Source organism: Euprymna scolopes, chromosome 23, assembly GCF_053919585.1.
Source record: "Euprymna scolopes isolate OS-2025 chromosome 23, ASM5391958v1, whole genome shotgun sequence".
Taxonomy (NCBI): Eukaryota; Metazoa; Mollusca; class Cephalopoda; order Sepiida; family Sepiolidae; genus Euprymna; species Euprymna scolopes.
In genome coordinates, this window is record NC_136504.1 from 10,310,040 (window position 1) to 10,329,774 (window position 19,735).

Sequence of the window (19,735 nt, forward strand, 5' to 3'; positions counted from 1 at the left end):
AACCAACATCTCGTTCATCTTCTCTAAGCACGGTCCGAAATAGTAGCCCCTTACGTCCATGGCTTTTCAGGGTGAATGTGAGTAGACAAAAAAAAAATGTATCTCTCTGTATTCATAAAAACACTACTGTCTGAAACACCAACCTTGTGAAATATGGATCAAATATCAAAGGATAACATCTGAAAACTCACCACAGTTTGCCTAGCAATGTTTCGACCGATGCAACCTCTGGCCTTCTTCAGGTGTATCTTGTATAACTCAAGTATCTTTATGAAATTTTGAGCGGCATTTCTTTATTTCTTATATTTCATATGCATTCTCATGTTTAATATGAATATTCTTGATATTACGTTTCTGAATTTTTCAAATGAAGGTTGATTATTCGTATTATTTAGATTCTCCGAACTACTGTTTTCATCTTGAGTGTTATTTTCACAACATTTCGGTAGACATAACCCCCCAACCTTCTTCAAGTGTATCTGGTCGAATTGAAGGATTTTCAGCAGTAAAGAGGTGGGATTTTTGCTGCTTGTCAAGTCAGTGCTATCAATTCATCGAAGCACATTCCATTTAAGTACTTGTAAAACAAACACAGGGATGCCACATCGCAGCGATGGGACAGAGGTTAGAGCTGGGTCAATGGTGCGGGACCTATTGGATTTGAGATTCTTTTATGGACCCTGCCTAATGTTTTTTTTTAAGATATTGAATGTTTTCTGGTGTGAGTAGTTTTCTAACACGGTAGAAGGAGCTTACCTTCTGTGCAGCAGACTTGGCAACGTTTTCAATCTATTTGTTCCAATTCATATTACCTGTGAATGTTTGACAGAGGAGTTTTTTAGGCTCTCAGGTAGGTTGTTATTTGTCATGGTAATCATTAGTTGAGAATGCTTTTGTACTTGTTAAAGGAAAGGAGTTTAGTCTTAGTAGCATTAAATGTTACCGTACGCTTGAACACAAATGAAAAAAAAATTACCTCCTGGGCAATCGTTATTGTTGCTACACGCCAAAGCACAAGTTCCATCCGCCGGTGCTTGGAATTGTTGGCAAGGGTTGTAGCTTGGCGCTGAAAATGGAATCAAATCAAAAATATTGATAATTGTCGACAAAGAAAAGTGACGCCATTAATAAAAAAAAAAAAGTGAAACAATTACAATTATATGGAAGGTTTTGAAAATCAGGATTTATTACTTTACTATAGAAAAGAATTAAAAAACGCTTTAAGAATTTTTGGCATGTCTAACTATTGATGACATTTTTTAAAGAAAGGTATTGCTTGGATAGATTTCCAAATTAGATCTATTAATCAATTGAATTTTTAGAATAATATATTGCATGATCTGGATTATTCGGACTACTGTTCTCATTTTAGTGTTGGATAGCGGCGTATCAAATTATTGAATAAATGTTGGCGTATATAAACCAACAGACAGGGCGCATAAAACTTTTACAAAGAACAATGTTTTGCTTAAGCTAGACTGAAACGATGACGGGGACATATCAACATTTTATTTTGCGACGATAACAAATACTTGTCGAAAGGACAAAAAAAGAAAAAAAAAACAGATCTTGCAACCAAGCACTTTTACCCCCTCAACTTACATATCCTAGAAAAACTCGCTTAGGAACAAAATCACACCCTCTTCACTGTTGAGGTCCCTTAATGCTAGAAAGTGACACCCTTAAAATATGTATATATATATATATATGCCCATACCATCTAATGACTAGCTTGATTGGAAGTGTAAGGAATATGAGATGGAAAGCTTACCACTTCAATAACCACTTCAATAGAAATTAACCGTTGACATCTATGCTGATGACACGACCATCTATGACAACACATCAAAGGCCGTAAATGACATAGTTCTCTCTGATTCTCTCTCCTCTGATCTTGAGCACGTGGTACAATGGGGGAAGAGGTGGCTGGTCACTTTTAATGCATCCAAAACCAAGCTTCTATCTTTACATCATCAACGCTCTGATCCCCATCTGGCATCAATTGAAATGGATGGCTCTCGTCTTGGAGAGGCTCCATGTTTTGACAAGCTTGTGGAACACGTACATCAAATCTGTTGCCAGGGACACTGGGAAAATGGCAGGATCTTTCTACCGCTCCAGAAGATATCTCATTACTGATGCAATTCTATATCTTTATAAAAGCCAAGTACGTCCAAGGATGGAATACTGCTGCCACATCTGGGCGGGAGCTGCTAAAAACAGCCTATCCTGCCTTTGGGTTTAGTGGGGGATGCCCTTTTCTCTTCCCTGCAACCTCTCTCCCACAGAAGAGACGTTGCAAGCCTGTCTTTGTTTTATCGCTATTTCCATGGCAGGTGCTCGTCTGAGCTCCAATCCCTCGTCCCCCCTCGCCAATCTTTCACGAGAAACACCCGTCTGGCTGAAACTACTGTCAATAATTTTCCCCACTCTTTATCTGTGCCTAAATCCAAACGTAGATTCCATGAGCAAAGCTTCTTTCTTAGAACTGCACGCCAGTGGAACTCTTTGCCGCTTGCCTGTTTCCCACCTGACTACAACTTGGACGTCTTCAAGTCCAACATAAACAAACTCCTGACAAACTGCCCCCTTAAGTAAGACACTCTATCAAAACCCCCAATACTAATGATTACTACAATACTATCTCATTGATTACTGTACACGCAATAACGCTTATCCCTGAGTGGCCTTCGGGCCTTGATAAGTGGTGATCCCCATGTAAATAAACCCCCAAAAAACACCGACCAATTGATGTGCAACCCCACGAACTGGAAAATACCAATGAAGATGGAGCGCAAAGAAAAGCGGCTAAACACTACAAATTAAAAACATATATAAACCCTAAAATAAAACAAGCACATTGAAAGTTTTGAAAACGACTTACTTAGCCTAATTAAAAATGTTAAATTTAAAAAAAAAACGAAAAGCGTGTCATCCAAACCCTTAAAATTTTTTTTTTTCAAAATCAATATCAAAAAGCCACGAAAATAAACTAATAGTACCGGTGGATAAAACTAGAAATTTTTATACCATCGTCTATATACAATATAAAAATTCTCATGTATAAGGAACTTAATAAAAACACAGAAGCAAAAAAATATCTTCACTAAACTTAAAACAGACAAATATACTGAAAAAACAGTACCAGGTACCCCAAGATTTTCTTTAAAAGATCGCAAAGGTGATTTTAATAAGACTGATTTGCCCCTCAAAATCAGATATAGGCTTAGTTAGTATAAATATCCTCGATATAATTATCCTTAAAATTAAATCTGTAACAAAATACCCACTATTGTAATCTTCTACCCAGGCCATTAAATGGTTGTCAAACATTTACAATAAAAAGAATTTTAAATTTCTTTTTTCCGACATCAGCTCACATTCCCAATCTATATCACCAATCCTATTAAACAAGTTTCTTTTAATAGCACATAGAATAACTAATAGAACTCCAGACGAAACCAATCTAATATTAATAGTTAGAAAGTCTATAATAACCTTTGACAACAAATTTTGGACCAGAAATAATACCCCTAACCATTTTAACATTTTAATGGGTTCAACCGACTCAGCTTAGGTCACTGATCAAGTTGTCCTTTTCCTCTTAGGTGAAATTCATGAAATACTCCACAAACAAGTCCGATTGGGGGAAGGGGGATGTACAGAGACGCTGCACTTTTCATAACTAACTCTACAAATAAAAATTACGAAAAAGCAATTAAATCCCTACATTAACTTTTTAAAAATTATGGACTTACTATTAAACTCGACCCTAATAAAACAAAATAGTTAGATGTAACATTAAATCTTACAAACTCTACTTGTGAACCCTGTCATAAACCAAGCTAATCTGTACATAATGAATAAAGCCATCCTAAGTCAATATTAAAAACAATAGTCCCTAATGTCTCTTTAAGAATATCTAAATTATCTTCCAACAAATCTATATTTAATAAAAACACAAAATACTACAATGATGCCTTTAAAAACTCAGGATATAAAACGCAAATTAAATACCAAAATAAATCTAATAAAAATGCAAATTACATAAAACAAACTACAAAATTATAATAAACCTAGTAAAAACACAATAACCTACAATATGGCCATTTCAACCCACAAAGAATTACAAAAAATAATCAGATCACAATACAAAACCATACAAAACCACGTGCATCAGCCATTAGCATCAATAAACCCCACCACCTAACCCTAATCCTAACCCTAAACCCCAACACCATGTCATTAAACGTAAAAACAGACATAGGGAGAACCTAGTTTAACCCTCTGTACTCTAAAAATATTAAAATAGATATAGCCAGAGAATTTTTCAAAATATTAGAAAGTAACTTCAAATCCTCCCCATCAATATAATAAAAATTTTAACAAAAACACGATCAAAACATCTTATTCAACAATGCCAAATCTGCATAAAAAAATAAGTAGTAATAACAGAAAAAAAAAGATTAAGAAAATACAAAATACAAATATATAAACTATGGCAAGCTGTAACTGTAGAAATAAAAACAACTGTCCTTTACAAAGGTACGTGCTAAGCAAAAAGTGTAATTTACAGATGCACAGTAAAAAAAATCCCAAATGTAAATTCTAAGAATAGCAACCATATAAATCCTTTCACACAGACTAACACCAACACACTATTAATGAATAACAACACCCCCATAAACCCATCAAACAAACTAGTGCATAGCAATACCACTGTTAATCAAACTGAAAGCAACTATTACAACTCTATTAAACGAAATGCAATATACTTTGGGTCTACTTCTGGACTTATAAAACACAGAATCTCCACACATAAACACTCTTTCAAAAAAAGATCCTTAAAAAAAAAACAACATTAGCAAATATATATTTGGCATCTCAAAGATATGAATATCCCTTTTAATTCAAAATGGAAAATACTAGGCTCTTGTAAATATGAATATCCCTTTTAATTCAAAATGGAAAATACTAGGCTCTTGTAAATATGAATATCCCTTTTAATTCAAAATGGAAAATACTAGGCTCTTGCAAAGCATATAAACCTTCTGCACTCTTTATAGATTTGAAGCTCTGATTATATAAAAATTCAATGGCAATAAATCAAAATGTTTAAACCAAAAAGACGAAATATTTACGGGTGCATACATAAACGTTGGATGAAATTTAACAGATTTGAAGCCCAATAAAGTAATATTAATAATCTGATTATTAATCTGATTATTATCGTTTATAATTAATAATATTACTAATAGTAATTTAATAACTATTATTATTATTATTATTATTATTATTATTATTATTATTATTATTATTATTATTATTATAACTATCATTATTATTTTATTTATTATATTATCACCAATATTATTATCATTTCTGTAATTAACATTGTCTATATTTTTTCTACGTTAAACATCACAATAAATAAATAATTTATCCCTAATATAATTATAAGTTATCTCCCTTTGATCACTAGAATTTTTATTTTTATTTTATTTCACTTTTCAAAAAAAATTGCAGTTGTCTACCTTAGATTTAAAATTTTGAATTTAGCGTCTACTGAAAAGACATTTTAACTGTACATTAACACGGCGTTTTTTTTTTTTTTTTTTTTAGATTAGAAGTAACTTTAAATAATTATTTCAACCATTCAGACACAAGATACAGCAGCATGTCTAAAGATTTACTGACTGAACTTAAAACAAATTTTCTAATGGAGCTAAATAAGGTCTTTCTTTTTTATTAAAAATTTTTTTTTCTCTTAATTTTATTCCTAATTTTCTATTTTCTTTATCAACATAAAATTAATAACTTCGTTGTTATGTTTTGAAATATTTGCAGGAATATCCGCCTTACTTACGACAAAAATGCTAGTTTCATTTTGATGTCTGAAACTTCTCCCTTCCCCTATTTTTGCTGATGAGGAAATTATGTTCAATTATTGTCAATAATTATTGTCAATTTCAATAAAATGAACATCGTTTCGGAAACGATCATGCACTAGAGTTGATTTTGTTTGTTTTTTCTTTTGAAACTGATTTATAATCTACAATTATTGATCTTTTTATTATATATATATATATATATATATATATATATATATATATATATATATATATATATATATATATATATATATATATATATAGTAATTTATAAAATATATATGGCGATTAAGCTACACTGAATATTCGGCGTTTCATCCACTTTAGGATTCGTCAGGCTTATGCGCGAATTCTGTGGTTGTTTATCGCTTTTATATGGTCCTCTTCTGTTGAGGATTTTAGTTAGCCAATAAGCTTTCTAGTATCCACCGCGCCCCTTCCTATCAGCCAATGGGCATGCATTTTATCGAACAAAGGATCTTATTATTATTATAATTATAGGATTATAATAATTATATATATATAAAAAAAAAGAAAAAAAGAAAATGTCTGCCTTAAACCACTAAACTAGTTTTAAAACAGATCCTTTGTTCGATAAAATGCATACCCATTGGCTGATAGAAAGGGGCGCGGTGGATACTAGAAAGCTTATTGGCTAATTAAAATCCTCAACAGAAGAGGACCATATAAAAACGATAAACAACCACAGAATTTGCGCATAAGCCTGACGAATCCTAGAGTGGATGAAACGCCGAATATTCATTGTAGCTTAATCGCCATATATATTTTATAAATTACTAACTAGCTCTACCTACGTATTGAGCACTTTTGAAGTAAATACTTAAAGTTTACACATAAATCTATACTGCTATTGGTAATATTATTTTTATTTTTATTTTTATCTTTATTTTTACTTTTATTTTATTTTTTATTTTTATTATTATTAATACTATTATAATTATCATTATTATTATCATTCTAATTATTATAATTACCCTACTATTATTGATATTATTACCACTTTTATAAGTAGTAAATGTCACCTTACTCTTCCACCTTGCCAACTATATGTAACCCTAAACCTTTTGCATCAAGTTAAACGCATTCATAGACATTGCCAGCCTATCCTCCGACCGCCCCTTTATAATCATACTCCCTATATCATAACAGAAGAAACTTAAAAATATTGCCGCATATTACCTAACCAATATTACAACCTTGCATACCCCCCCCCCCAATTATAAGCGATTTTATAGCCGACATTTGCCGTTTAGGTTGCATCTGTCAAAAATATCACTCCACAGATAATAGACACCTCACAAACTGTTAAAATAAATTAACACGTAGCAACAATACACCCCTAATTTGACCCTAAAATATATACTCCTTAAACTCAACACTATGTTAAAGACCATATACAATCTTATATATCATACTATATATAACAAGCTTCTCCTTTATTTATTTAGAATTCAATAAAGCTTCCCCCAACATTCTATAATTCCTCTTAATCTTTTTCGTCCCTAATGAACCCTACGCTAGACGCCGCATCTTCCCAATGCTACCTTGCACCTTCTCTACTCTTCTGATGAGAAGCATTAGGCTTCGAAATGCCCTGGCATAAAGAGTCCCTTCTATTTCCCAAATTTTGCTTGTATTCCATTATTCAATAAATGATCCATTCTATATCTACCAATATATAGTGTGTGACTTCATTTCATACTCTTGTTGTCCCATTGTATAAGCTGCAATGATAATTGTTGAGCTCTTGTGATAAGTTTTCTCTTGTGGAATTTAACTCTCTCTTTTCCTCTTATGCATTAAGCTATATATATATATATATATATATATATATATATATATATATATATATATATATATATATATATGTGTGTGTGTGTGTGTGTGTGTGTGTGTACAAGCAGACCGCTCGACGTTGCCTGGTCGTAAATATGCTTAAATATGATATTTTAATGCATGCAAATTTCATTTTTTTTTTTTTTACATGGGGGGTCACCACTTATCAAGGCCCGAATGCCACTCAGGGATAAGGGTCATTGCGTGTACAGTAATCAATGAGACAGCATCGTAGTAATCATTAGTATTGGGGGTTTTGATAGGGTGTCTTACTTAAGGGGGCAGTTTGTCAGGAGTTTGTTTATGTTGGACTTGAAGACGTCCAAGCTAAAGTCAGGTGGGAAACAGAGCCAATTCTCTATTGATTATTATATTGTACCTAATATATAGTAGTGACCGCTCAGCTTGGTTTGATTGTAAAATATGCTTAAATATTATATTTTAATTTATGTGAATATCATATGCATTATAAAGCCAATAATCTATTGATTATTCTATTGTACTTGATAAATAATAGTGATTTCAAAATGCAAATTTGGAGAGGGAATGGTTTTAATGATTTTTAACTGATAAAGCACGACTATAAAGGGAGGTAATTCGTTTTTCATTAATTAATGTTTGTGATGATGATATTTTTTTTTTTTTTTTTGTAACACCGGACGTCAGATATATAAATCAATATTTTAATTTACATTTCTCAATCACGCTGTTATCGGTGGTATCATAAACGTGTTTATCTCTTGCCTTCTTGAAGCGCCATATTACCTTTTTATAGACACATATCGTTCACCTTTCTTTCATACAAACTAATAATACACAGGTCATTACATTTTTCTTCTGTTAATCTGACCTTTCTAGTTAACTAACTAGTTAACTAACTGGCTAGTTATTTATTTTCATTCCACTGCAACATATGTGACACGAGCGTCGGAAAGTGGGATTGAAAAGCCAGCACTCCAGAGGAGGAGTACTGACACTGAAAAAGATGCTTACACAACCTGTCGACATTCCCCGGAAAAGACACGTCAGGCGATTAGCAATGAATTAACTCCTTCTTAAAGACAGAAGGCAAAGTCTGTGAGGCTGAACCTCCTAGAACTGCAGAGCATCAGCATTCAACAGAAAACAGGTCATTACTGGAATGATTTAATCTTTATTATTTTGGGAGAAAAATCTTTCGGCAGTGATTTCTAATAATCATATTTGCCTACGGAACATTTCAACATTTACTTATGATGGGTTCTGAATTTTTTAGATGAGGATTGATTTATTCATATTTTTTTGATTCTTCAAACTATTGTTCTCGTCTTGAGTTTTATTTGCAAAACCTTTCGGTCGATGTAACCTCCGACCTTTTTTCAGGTGTATCTTCAGGTCTGTAGTGACCCGTGATGCAGTGATAGACTTGGTAAAATTCAGCTGTGAAAGTTACACTCTTCTGGTGATTGAAGGTTCAATCCACAGTGTGGACACCACCCAAAATATAATTGCAAATGACTTGGGACATGATTGATGAAATGAGAGCATGATCCCTCATGGATTAAATTAACGGTTCCATTCGAAATTCTGTTCAGATTCCCGAGTTTGATAGAAAGATTCTTGAGTTTAACGGGATAAACTTGAAGTGCGAAGGTTGTATCAAGCGAAACATTGTGCAAATAAAACTCAAGATGAGAAGAGTAGAAGAATTCAAATAATACAAAATTCATTACAATACAGATTTACTTATAAATATTATTGTTTTTTTTTTTCAGTGAATGATTTGTCTCCCTTTATATCTTTATGTACATGATATAATTATGTTGGCGTGCTGGTTCTTATTAGATCAGCAAGGTTAAGCAACGTTGAGTCTGGTCAGTACTAGATGAGTAAATATCTGGGGATACCAGGCGCTATTCTCTCCCCTTAACACGTGACATCATTTCTATGTAACATCATTCAACACTGCATTTCTTGTACCTTTTTCTTAGGAGGTAACACTTGACTGCCCTACTTCAATTACACCACCTCCAGGTGAGACTATTTCAAAATCTGCCATGTTATCTTGACATGAACTATGTAACCCTCGCCAAAATGTATACTAGGTGACATAATAATACTAGGTTACATAGCCTTTATTTACTGGCATAAAGTCTCAATATATAACAATAGTATTGAATTATATTATCAATATCCATATTGTAAGTTTTCAGGAAATCTCCCTTCGTCAGACACATGTGTGTGCATATTATTAATATATATTATTAATCGTATCATGGCGTAAGCTGACACAGACAAAAGGCATATGGAGGAAAACTAGCTCCAATGACCAAACAAATGAAACCAATAAAGCCTTAACTATAAGTTACAATATTGTTGAAAGAAGGCAAATTTACTTACGAGATCTTGGAACATTTGGATCTGAAGTTAAAAATGAAATGAATAATATAAATATTAATTTGAAAAAGTTTTCTTAAAGTATATTAAAAATATATTTCAGGAAAAATATATAAAGTTTATATTATTATTATATTATATTGACAAAGAGAGAGAGAGAGAGAGAGAGAGAGAGAGAGAGAGAGAGAGAGAGAGAGAGAAAGAGAAAGAGAAAGAGAGAGACGTTAGTTGTAAAGAGTTGGTTAGTGTGTGGCTCAACGACGAAGACGTATCAAGATGTCTTTTATGCTTGATTCTGTCAGTCTGCTCTATTCTGTTTCGTGTTGTTTATTTTTCTCTTATATAGTCATAAATCAACATTCCTGGCATTGTAAACATCAAGATACCACATTCTTTTTTCCTATTTTGCATTCCGCAATGCATACCTTCTGATTTTGGAATGTAAACAGTTCTTTGTTTTCGTGATAATTACAATTCTGGTTATTTTTATGGGACACAAAAATGCAGATCAACTCCATGTAGAATGTGCATCTGTGCACACCTCTGCTTGTTAATGGCAGGACTATAAAACACTACAATAAGTTAGTGTTTATTTTTTTTTAATTTATACATCTGTAGACTTTACACATCATCATTTCCTTTTACCTGCATTTTTTATTCTTCAAATTCTTCTTTTGTTTTCATTCCATATAATAAACTCTCCAATAGTTTTCGTGGGATATTCATTGATTCTGGGTAGTTGTATATTGATCTTTCACTATTCAACGAAACACGTGTAAAACGTGCTTTATAAAATAAAGTAAAAACTTATATTTATAGATTATATACCTCAATAGTTTATATATATATATATATATATATATATATATATATATATATATATATATATATATATATATAAACTAGCAGACCGCTCAATGTTCCCTAGTTGTCAATACACTTAAGTATGATATTTTAATTTATGCAGGTTTCGTATTTATTATTATAGAGCCAAGTTTCTATTGATTATTATATTATACCCAATAAATAGTAGTGACCGCTCGACTTGGTTTGATTGTAAAATACGCTTAAATAGTATATTTTAATTCATGTGAATATCATATGCATTATTATAAAGCCAATAATCTATTGATTATTCTATTTTACCCAATAATAATAATGATTTCAAAAGTTTTAAAAAAGTATAACTTGGGGGCCATCAGCTAAAATCGAAACCGAAACATTTAACACTCTAGTCTAATTTGTTACTGTCTGAACTAAATCCATACGCATATAAAAACGTTTAAAATAATATTGTTAAAAGTATAAATGTATATTTACGCATGCAGTAGTCGACTTTCGCCTGCCACGTTCTAATTTTTTTCAATATTGACCTCTTTAGCAGCTATTTTTACCGACTAAAAACAAATCAGATTTGTTCCAAATCCAACTTTCAAGTCTTTAGACCAAAAAATTGATAGAGTAGTGTTGTAGACACTGTTCCTCACACAGACAGACAGACAGACAAGGTCACTTATATATATATATATAAATATATATGTGTCATATCAGTTTCAAATCCAAAACAAAGGAAACCAATATTTGATTCACTATGTCAAAATCCCTTCAGAGTCTGTTTATATCTGTCTCTCCAAGACACTATTTCCAAGGAGATAGATATAAACAGTGACTGAAGAGAGTCCAGCATAGACGACCAGAGATTGGCCCAGACGGTACTGATTTTTTTTCCTTTTGTAACACACATACATACACACACTATCTATCTATCTATCTATCTATCTATCTATCTATCTATCTATCTATCTATCTATAAAAGTGAGAATGTGTATGTGAGTATACTACTCAACCTATATACTCAACGAATGTTTCATTTGCAGACTTGAAGTTTTGTATAAAGGATATTCAGACTCGTGGAAAACTTTTTAATCCGATTTCATCTGAAAAAGGTCTGCTAAGCAGATAAAATTGAAAAATTGATAAATAGGAGTCATCGAATTTTTATCGGTTTACTAACTTTTCCACGAATATCACACATGTGAATGGTTCATATTATGGATTACTTATGTTAAGAATAAGTACAATTTGAAAACATGTTTTAAAGATCGTTTCAAGCTGGTCTAATGGTTATCGTACTCGATTCACTGAATTTAGATTTTGGTTTTGATCTCAATTCGAGTATTTTTTCTTTTTATACTTACAAAAATAAAAAACAAGACACTCGCATGCACATGTCTCAGTTTTTGTTTTAATTAAAATATAATATCTATGCATATTTAACGACCGGGAAACGCAGAGCAGCCTGCTAGTATATATATATATATGTGTGTGTGTGTGTAAATTTGTATGTTATTCTATGTATCCATCTAGAAAAATATTATCAGGGTTTTAGGTGAAGTAAGAAGCATAAAAACTGTTTTTAATTAATTATATTTTCTTTTGATATTTCGAGCGGTCCTCGTCTCTTTGTCAAAAAATGTAGTAAAATGATTAAAATTAATAAAAATAAAAACCTTTTTTATTTTTATTAATTTGATGTTTCTTAGACCACCTATAAATAATCAGATTGGAAAAAATGAAATTTAGAAATATAAATAAAATAGTTCGCTATTTTTTATTTACATTCCTATATTTCATTTTTTCTAATCTGATTATTTGTTATAATTAAATAATCCCTTAAAGATAGAAGTCAAAGTCTGTGAGGCTGAACCTCCTAGAACGGCAGAGAATGAACATTCAACAGAAAACAGGTCATTACTGGAATGGTTTAATCTTTATTATTTTGGGAGAAAAATCTTTCGGCAGTGATTTCTAATAATCATATTTGCCTACGGAACATTTCAACATTTACTTATGATGGGTTCTGAATTTTTTGGATGACGATTGATTATTCATATCTTTTTTGATTCTTCAAACTATTGTTCTCGTCTTGAGTTTTATTTGCAAAACCTTTCGGTCGATGTAACCTCCGACCTTTTTCAGGTGTATCTTCAGGTCTGTAGCGACCCGTGATGCAGTGATAGACTTGGTAAAATTCAGTTGTGAAAGTTACACTCTTCTGGTGATTGAAGGTTCAATCCACAGTGTGGACACCACCCAAAATATAATTGCAAATGACTTGGGACATGATTGATGAAATGAGAGCATGATCCCTCATGGATTAAATTAACGGTTCCATTCGAAATTCTGTCCAGATTCCCGAGTTTGATAGAAAGATTCTTGAGTTTAACGGGATAAACTTGAAGTGCGAAGGTTGTATCAACCGAAACATTGTGCAAATAAAACTCAAGATGAGAAGAGTAAAAGAATTCAAATAATACAAAATTCCTTACAATACAGATTTACTTATAAATATTATTGTTTTTTTTTTCAGTGAATGATTTGTCTCCCTTTATATCTTTATGTACATGATATAATTATGTTGACGTGCTGGTTCTTATTAGATCAGTGAGGTTATGCAACGTTGAGTTTGGTTAGTACTAGATGAGTAAATATTTGGGGATACCAGGCGCTATTCTCTCCCCTTAACACGTGGCATCATTTCTATGTAATATCATTCAACACCTGTTCTGTCATGTTATCTTGGCATGGACTATGTAACCCTCGCCAAAATGTATACTAGGTGACATAATAATACTAGGTGATACATTCTTTATTTACTGGCATAAGGTCTCAATATATAGCAATGGTATTGAATTGTATTAGCAATATACGTATTGTAAGTTTTCAGGAAATCTCCCTTCATCAGACACGTGTTCGACATTCAAACGTGCATATTAGTAATATATATTATTAATATATATTATTAATAGTATCAGTGCGCAAGTTAACACAAACAAAAGCGTATGGAGGAAAGCTAGCTCCAATGACCAAACAAATGGAACCAGTAAAGCCTTAACTATAAGTTACAGTATTGTTGAAAGAAGGCAAATTTACTTACAATATGGTGGAACATTTGGGACTGAAAGTAAAAATAAAATAAACAATATGAATATTAATTTGAAAAAGTTTTCTTAAAGTATATAAAAATATATTTCAGAAAAATATATAAAGTTTGGAATATTATATTGACAAAGAGAGAGAGAGAGAGAGAGAGAGAGAGAGAGAGAGAGAGAGAGAGAGAGAGACGTTACTCGTAAGGAGTTGGTTGGTGTGTGGCTCAACTATGTTGCAAATTAGTTCGTTCGCTTTTTCTATTTTGCTTCTTTGTTATTCAGTTTTATTTATTGGATACGTCTTTTTATGATGTTTGAAATTGTATTTTGATTTCAATTCTTTCAAAGCATTTACATATATATAAAATTTCCAATAAAAAGTCTTTGGTAATGATGCATTTCTAGGACGGAATCACGTTTTCGGTTTTCAGTTGTGACAATGGGAGAGTGCATAGCAGGGACAGACAAATGCAATTTCAGGACTGAATCGAAAATAAATGTGTGTTTATTTTTAATGCGTGTTTTTGTTAATGCGCGTTTTTTAAATTATTTTTGAAAGAAAAATAGTTTTTCTCAAAATTCATAATCATTTCAATTATACATGATCGTGTTTTATTAAAAAATTAAAAAACAACTCTATTTTGTGTTATTGTAAGTTTTGTGGAAAGTTTGAGGGGATATCTTTCTTCTTCTTCTTCTTCTTCTTCTATTTTCTCCTCTTCTTTCTTTTTCTTGAGTTTGCTTCACTGCTGCTGATGTTGTTAATCATGCGACTAATTTCTGCCGGTTGATTGATCAGCGCTTTCACGCGTTTTGTGATAAAATTCCAGCTGAAGTTAACAGTTCGGACACTTGAAATGTGTTGACGTGCTATCTTCTCCCCGTCTAAACAGAAAATTAGGAAAAACGTTAGCAGACTATATAACCAACAAGGAAATAGTACAGAATTGGTTCAGCGTCTTCGATGATTTTTCTTTCGGGATTCATACTCTTTTTGCGAATCTTTACCGTTCTAGGACCCTGCATCTCCACCAGACAACGCTTAAAATTTTCCATAACCTTTGGATAATTCTTGTACACTGCATACAATGCAAGTTATCCTTCTCGGGTGAGGTGATGGCGTGGATCTTTATGCTCCCACAAACTTTTGAATCTCTCTCCAGATAGGAAGTTCTGTGTCAAAGAATGGATTCAGGTGACATTTCCGGCCCATCCATGGCTTCATGTTTCCTCTCTAAGTGACTCAGACATAATTATATCTGAATTTATATTTAAAGCAACTTTTAAATTTATTCTTATTATAGTAAGTAATAATGTTCTTATAATAAAAACTAAAAAAAAGTAAATTTATTCTAATTATAGTTAGTAATAATGTTATTATAATAATAAAAATTTAAAAAAGTAACTTTAAAATTTATTCTAATTATAGTTAGTAATAATGTTATTATAATAATAAAAATTTAAAAAAGTAACTTTAAAATTTATTCTAATTATAGTCAGTAATAATGTTATTATAATAATAAAAATTTAAAAAAGTAACTTTAAAATTTATTCTAATTATAGTCAGTAATAATGTTATTATAATAATAAAAATTGAAAAAGTAACTTTAAAATTTATTCTAATTATAGTAAGTAATAATGTCATTATAATAATAAAAATTAAAAAAAGTAACTTTAAAATTTATTCTAATTAGAGTAAGTAATAATATTATTATAATAATAAAAAGTAAAAACGGAAATGGTAAAAGAGTTTGACATAAATCCTATAAAATTAAAACATCTTTTTACATATCTTGTGTACTTAGATCCTCTCTAAGCTGAAAATACATTAAAGCAAACGTTTTATATTTAATCTCCTTTTACTTACGTTTTAAAATAATTTACCTATAAATATCTGTGAAAACAACAATAAAAACAACAAAAACCATAACCACAACAGCAACAACAACAACAGCAATAATAATAATAATTGTAATAATAACCAAAATAATAATAATAATAATAATAATAATAATAATAATAATAATAATAATAATAATAATAATAATAGTATAAGTAATAATAATAGTGATTGTAATAATAGTAATAACAACATCAATAATAATAATAATAATAATAAAAATAATAAAAATAATAATAATAATAATAATAATAATAATAATAATAACAACAACAACAACAACAACAACGACAACAACAAAACAACAAAGAAATCAAACAATTTAAACTTAATGCTTGTTCTTTTTCGAGGGTCACACATGGAGTTACGAATTTAACTCCACTTTTTAATCTTTTTATTTTTACGAATCTTTTTCGATTGCTCTTTGGCAATCCTATTCATTTCGGAGCTTTTGCTTAGTCATCTCAAGTTGTATAAATTTAATTTAATAAACTTTATATTGGTTAGTATTAACTTATTTTTATTTAATTTGTGTGAATTTAATTTCATAAACTTTATATTGGTTAGTATCAAGTTATTTTTATTTAATTTGTGTGAACTGAATTTAATAAATTTTATATTGGTTAGTATTAACTTATTTTTATTTAATTTGTGTAAATTTAATTTCACAAACTTTATATTGGTTAGTATCAAGTTATTTTTATTTAATTTGTGTGAACTGAATTTAATAAATTTTATATTGGTTAGTATCAAGTTATTTTTATTTAATTTGTGTAAATTTATTTTCATAAACTTTGTATTCATTAGTATCAAGTTATTTTTATTTAATTTGTGTGAATTAAATTTCATAAATTTTGTATTGGTTAGTATCAAGTTATTTTTATTTAATTTGTGTAAATTTAATTTAATAAATTTTGTATTGGTCAGTATCAAGTTATTTTTATTAATTTTGTGTGAATTGAATTTCATAAACTTTATATTGGTTAGTATCAAGTTATTTTTATTTAATTTGCGTGAATTTAATGTCATAAGTTTTGAATTCGTTAGTATCAAGTTATTTTTATTTAATTTGTGTAAATTTAATTTGTGTAAATTTACTTTCATAACTTTTGTATTAATTAGTATCAAGTTATTTTATTTAATTTGTGCAAATTTCATTTCATAAACTTTATATTGGTTAGTATCAAGTTATTTTTATTTAATCTGTGCAAATTTAATTTCATTATCTTTGTATTGGTTATTATCAAGTTATTTTTATTTAATTTGTGCAAATTTAATTTCATAAACTTTGTATCGGTTAGTATCAAATTATTTTTATACAGAAATTGGCAAGGAATACCCTCTATTGTGTGAGGCAATTCCTATTGCAAAGGAAAGTTTGTTGCGTAATGTTGAGGAATATTGAAATTAAAATTCGTTATAAATCTGTAATCTCATTTTAATGAACATTATACCATTTTATAATGTTATGACATGATTTTATAGAATGTAGTGTAGCTCTATTTTAATAAGAAACAATCATGGAAAATTAAACACAGACCTTTTTAATTTTACAGTTGAGAATTTTTTTGATGAGGATTATTTGGATTCATCAGATTATTATTCTCATCTTGAGTTTATTTTCACAACATTTTTATGGAGGTTGAAGGTTCAATCTTCAGTGCGAGCAACATTCAAGACAAATTGCGAATCAGTTTGAACTTCTAACCCCGTGGATTAAATAAAAGTTTCGTTTTGTTTTTTTAATTTCGTGCAGATTCCCAAGCTCGACAAGAAGATCCTGAGTTCGAAAAGATATAGCCGAATGAGGTCGCAGGTTACATCAACCGAAACATTGTGAAAATAGGTGAGAGTAGTGGTCTGATGAATCAAAATAATAGGAATTTTAATTTTTGGTGGTAAAAATGGTGCGTTACAAAATAGACACGAAATAAATCCGATATCTATATATATAAATCTCAAACGTCTGTGTGTATGTATGTATGTATGTTACAAAATAGACACGAAATAAATCCGATATATATTATAAAACAGAAATGAATGGACGAATTGAAGGAATTTGGGAAATAGACAAAAAGTGTACTCACAGTGAGGCCGAACTGAAAAATAAAAGAAAAAGACAAACATTACAATTTATAGGATTAATATGTGTTGTGGCGGAACTAACCTATGTTACCCTATAATAGACTTTTACAATCTCAATAAATACCGGAAGACTAACCTTTAAGGGGTCAGTCGATATACAGAACTCGTACTGGACTGGTGGCTGAAGTGTGGTGTCTGCTAAAATGCTGCACTCAAATTTATTGTCCTTAGTCAATGGAGCGGGAACCCTTCTATACTAAGGCAATTTTATTTTTGCAGAATGCCCCTTTTGAGGGGAGCTGGTTATCCTCCACATTAAAAACGACCTTGTGGCATATAAATAACCAATCAATATCCGGTGGACCAACCTAGTCAATATCCGGTGGACCAACCTAGTCAATATCCGGTGGACCAACCTAGTCAATATCCGGTGGACCAACCTAGTCAATATCCGGTGGACCAACCTAGGTTGTTCGTCGGCTACGACGAACAACCCACCTATTGTATACTTTGCAATACAGGTTGTTACTTTATTTTGGCATTCTGTTTTTCTTTGCAACTCTTAACATGGCTATTTATATGTTAGACAGGACTTACGATATGAGATGGGTTATGATATGACATAATATTATGATATGATATACATTTTACAATATTATGATATATTTTATATGATATCATAGTATGATATGATGTACCATTTTATAATGTTATGACATGATATTTTATGATATGATATTATGATATGTCATTTTACAATAATATACATATATATTTTTAAAAAAATTCATCATTTAGTTCAAGTTGGGGATGGGGTATTCTGTTAGATTCCTGATATTCATTCGTTATCTCATATATTCCAACCAAGATATCTTTTAAGATTCTAACCGTCCTGTTAAGTACAATTGTTTAAATCTGTTTTGCACTTGGTTCATCGGATATATGTGACAAGTAGTTTTTAAAATTCTTTTTCATGAGTCCGGTTGTTCCTATAATTACTGGAATGATGAAGATCTTCCTAAAATTCCAATTTCTTTTCATGTCGTACATAAGACCTTGGTATTTCGTTTTTTCCATCTCAGCTCTACTTAACCCAGCATCATTGGGGGGGACATTAACTTCTACTAAGGTTGCTTCTTTCTCCTTTTTATTCCATATCACTATGTCAGGTTTAATAGCTCCGTTTTTTTTTAAATACGTAGCTGTAGGAATTGCATAGGCATAATGAATGTGTATGCCAGCTGTTTCTTTAAGTTTTCTCACTTTCCAGAGAGACCCACAGGAAAGTGAGAAAACTTAAAGAAACAGCTCACATGCTCGGACATAACAACCTACTGAGCAAACCAAGCATAGAGCTGAATGCAATTTGGACACGTCTAATAGAGAGAGAAAACCTTGAATAACAACATAGGTTTAACATTTACAAAAACCAACTAAGAATAGTCCTAGTGACATATGGCCGAGTTTACAAAGTTTACAGTTACCCAAAGGTGCTGAGTTCAATCCTGAACGAAGACAGTGAAAAGTAATATTCAAAATAGAGAATCAGCAACTATGTCCCAGAGCCTAGCTGGAGTCCGAACACGGTACCCCCAGTAATAATAATAAAGGGTTGGGTTCAAGACTCCTAACAAACGGTTCCCCAGTTCGATACAAAACACCTAATGAAGGCCGGAGGGCAAAACGGCCGAAAC

At 31.0% G+C, this 19,735-nt stretch overlaps 1 protein-coding gene across 2 annotated transcripts in view; it reads right to left on the reverse strand.

Annotated features, from left to right (window-relative positions):
* Nucleotides 1-19,735, reverse strand: part of LOC145245744 (uncharacterized) — a 73,811-nt gene that overhangs the window by 39,955 nt on the left and 14,121 nt on the right. The window contains exons 2-5 of one of the 2 annotated variants that reach the window (XM_080107341.1): nt 18,044-18,055; nt 14,062-14,082; nt 10,128-10,148; nt 977-1,066 (exon numbers count right to left, since the gene is read on the reverse strand). In XM_080107341.1, the coding sequence (XP_079963467.1) occupies nt 977-1,066; nt 10,128-10,148; nt 14,062-14,082; nt 18,044-18,055 (144 nt within the window). The remainder of the gene's footprint in view (nt 1-976; nt 1,067-10,127; nt 10,149-14,061; nt 14,083-18,043; nt 18,056-19,735) is intronic. The other variant, XM_080107342.1, reaches the window with a different exon arrangement.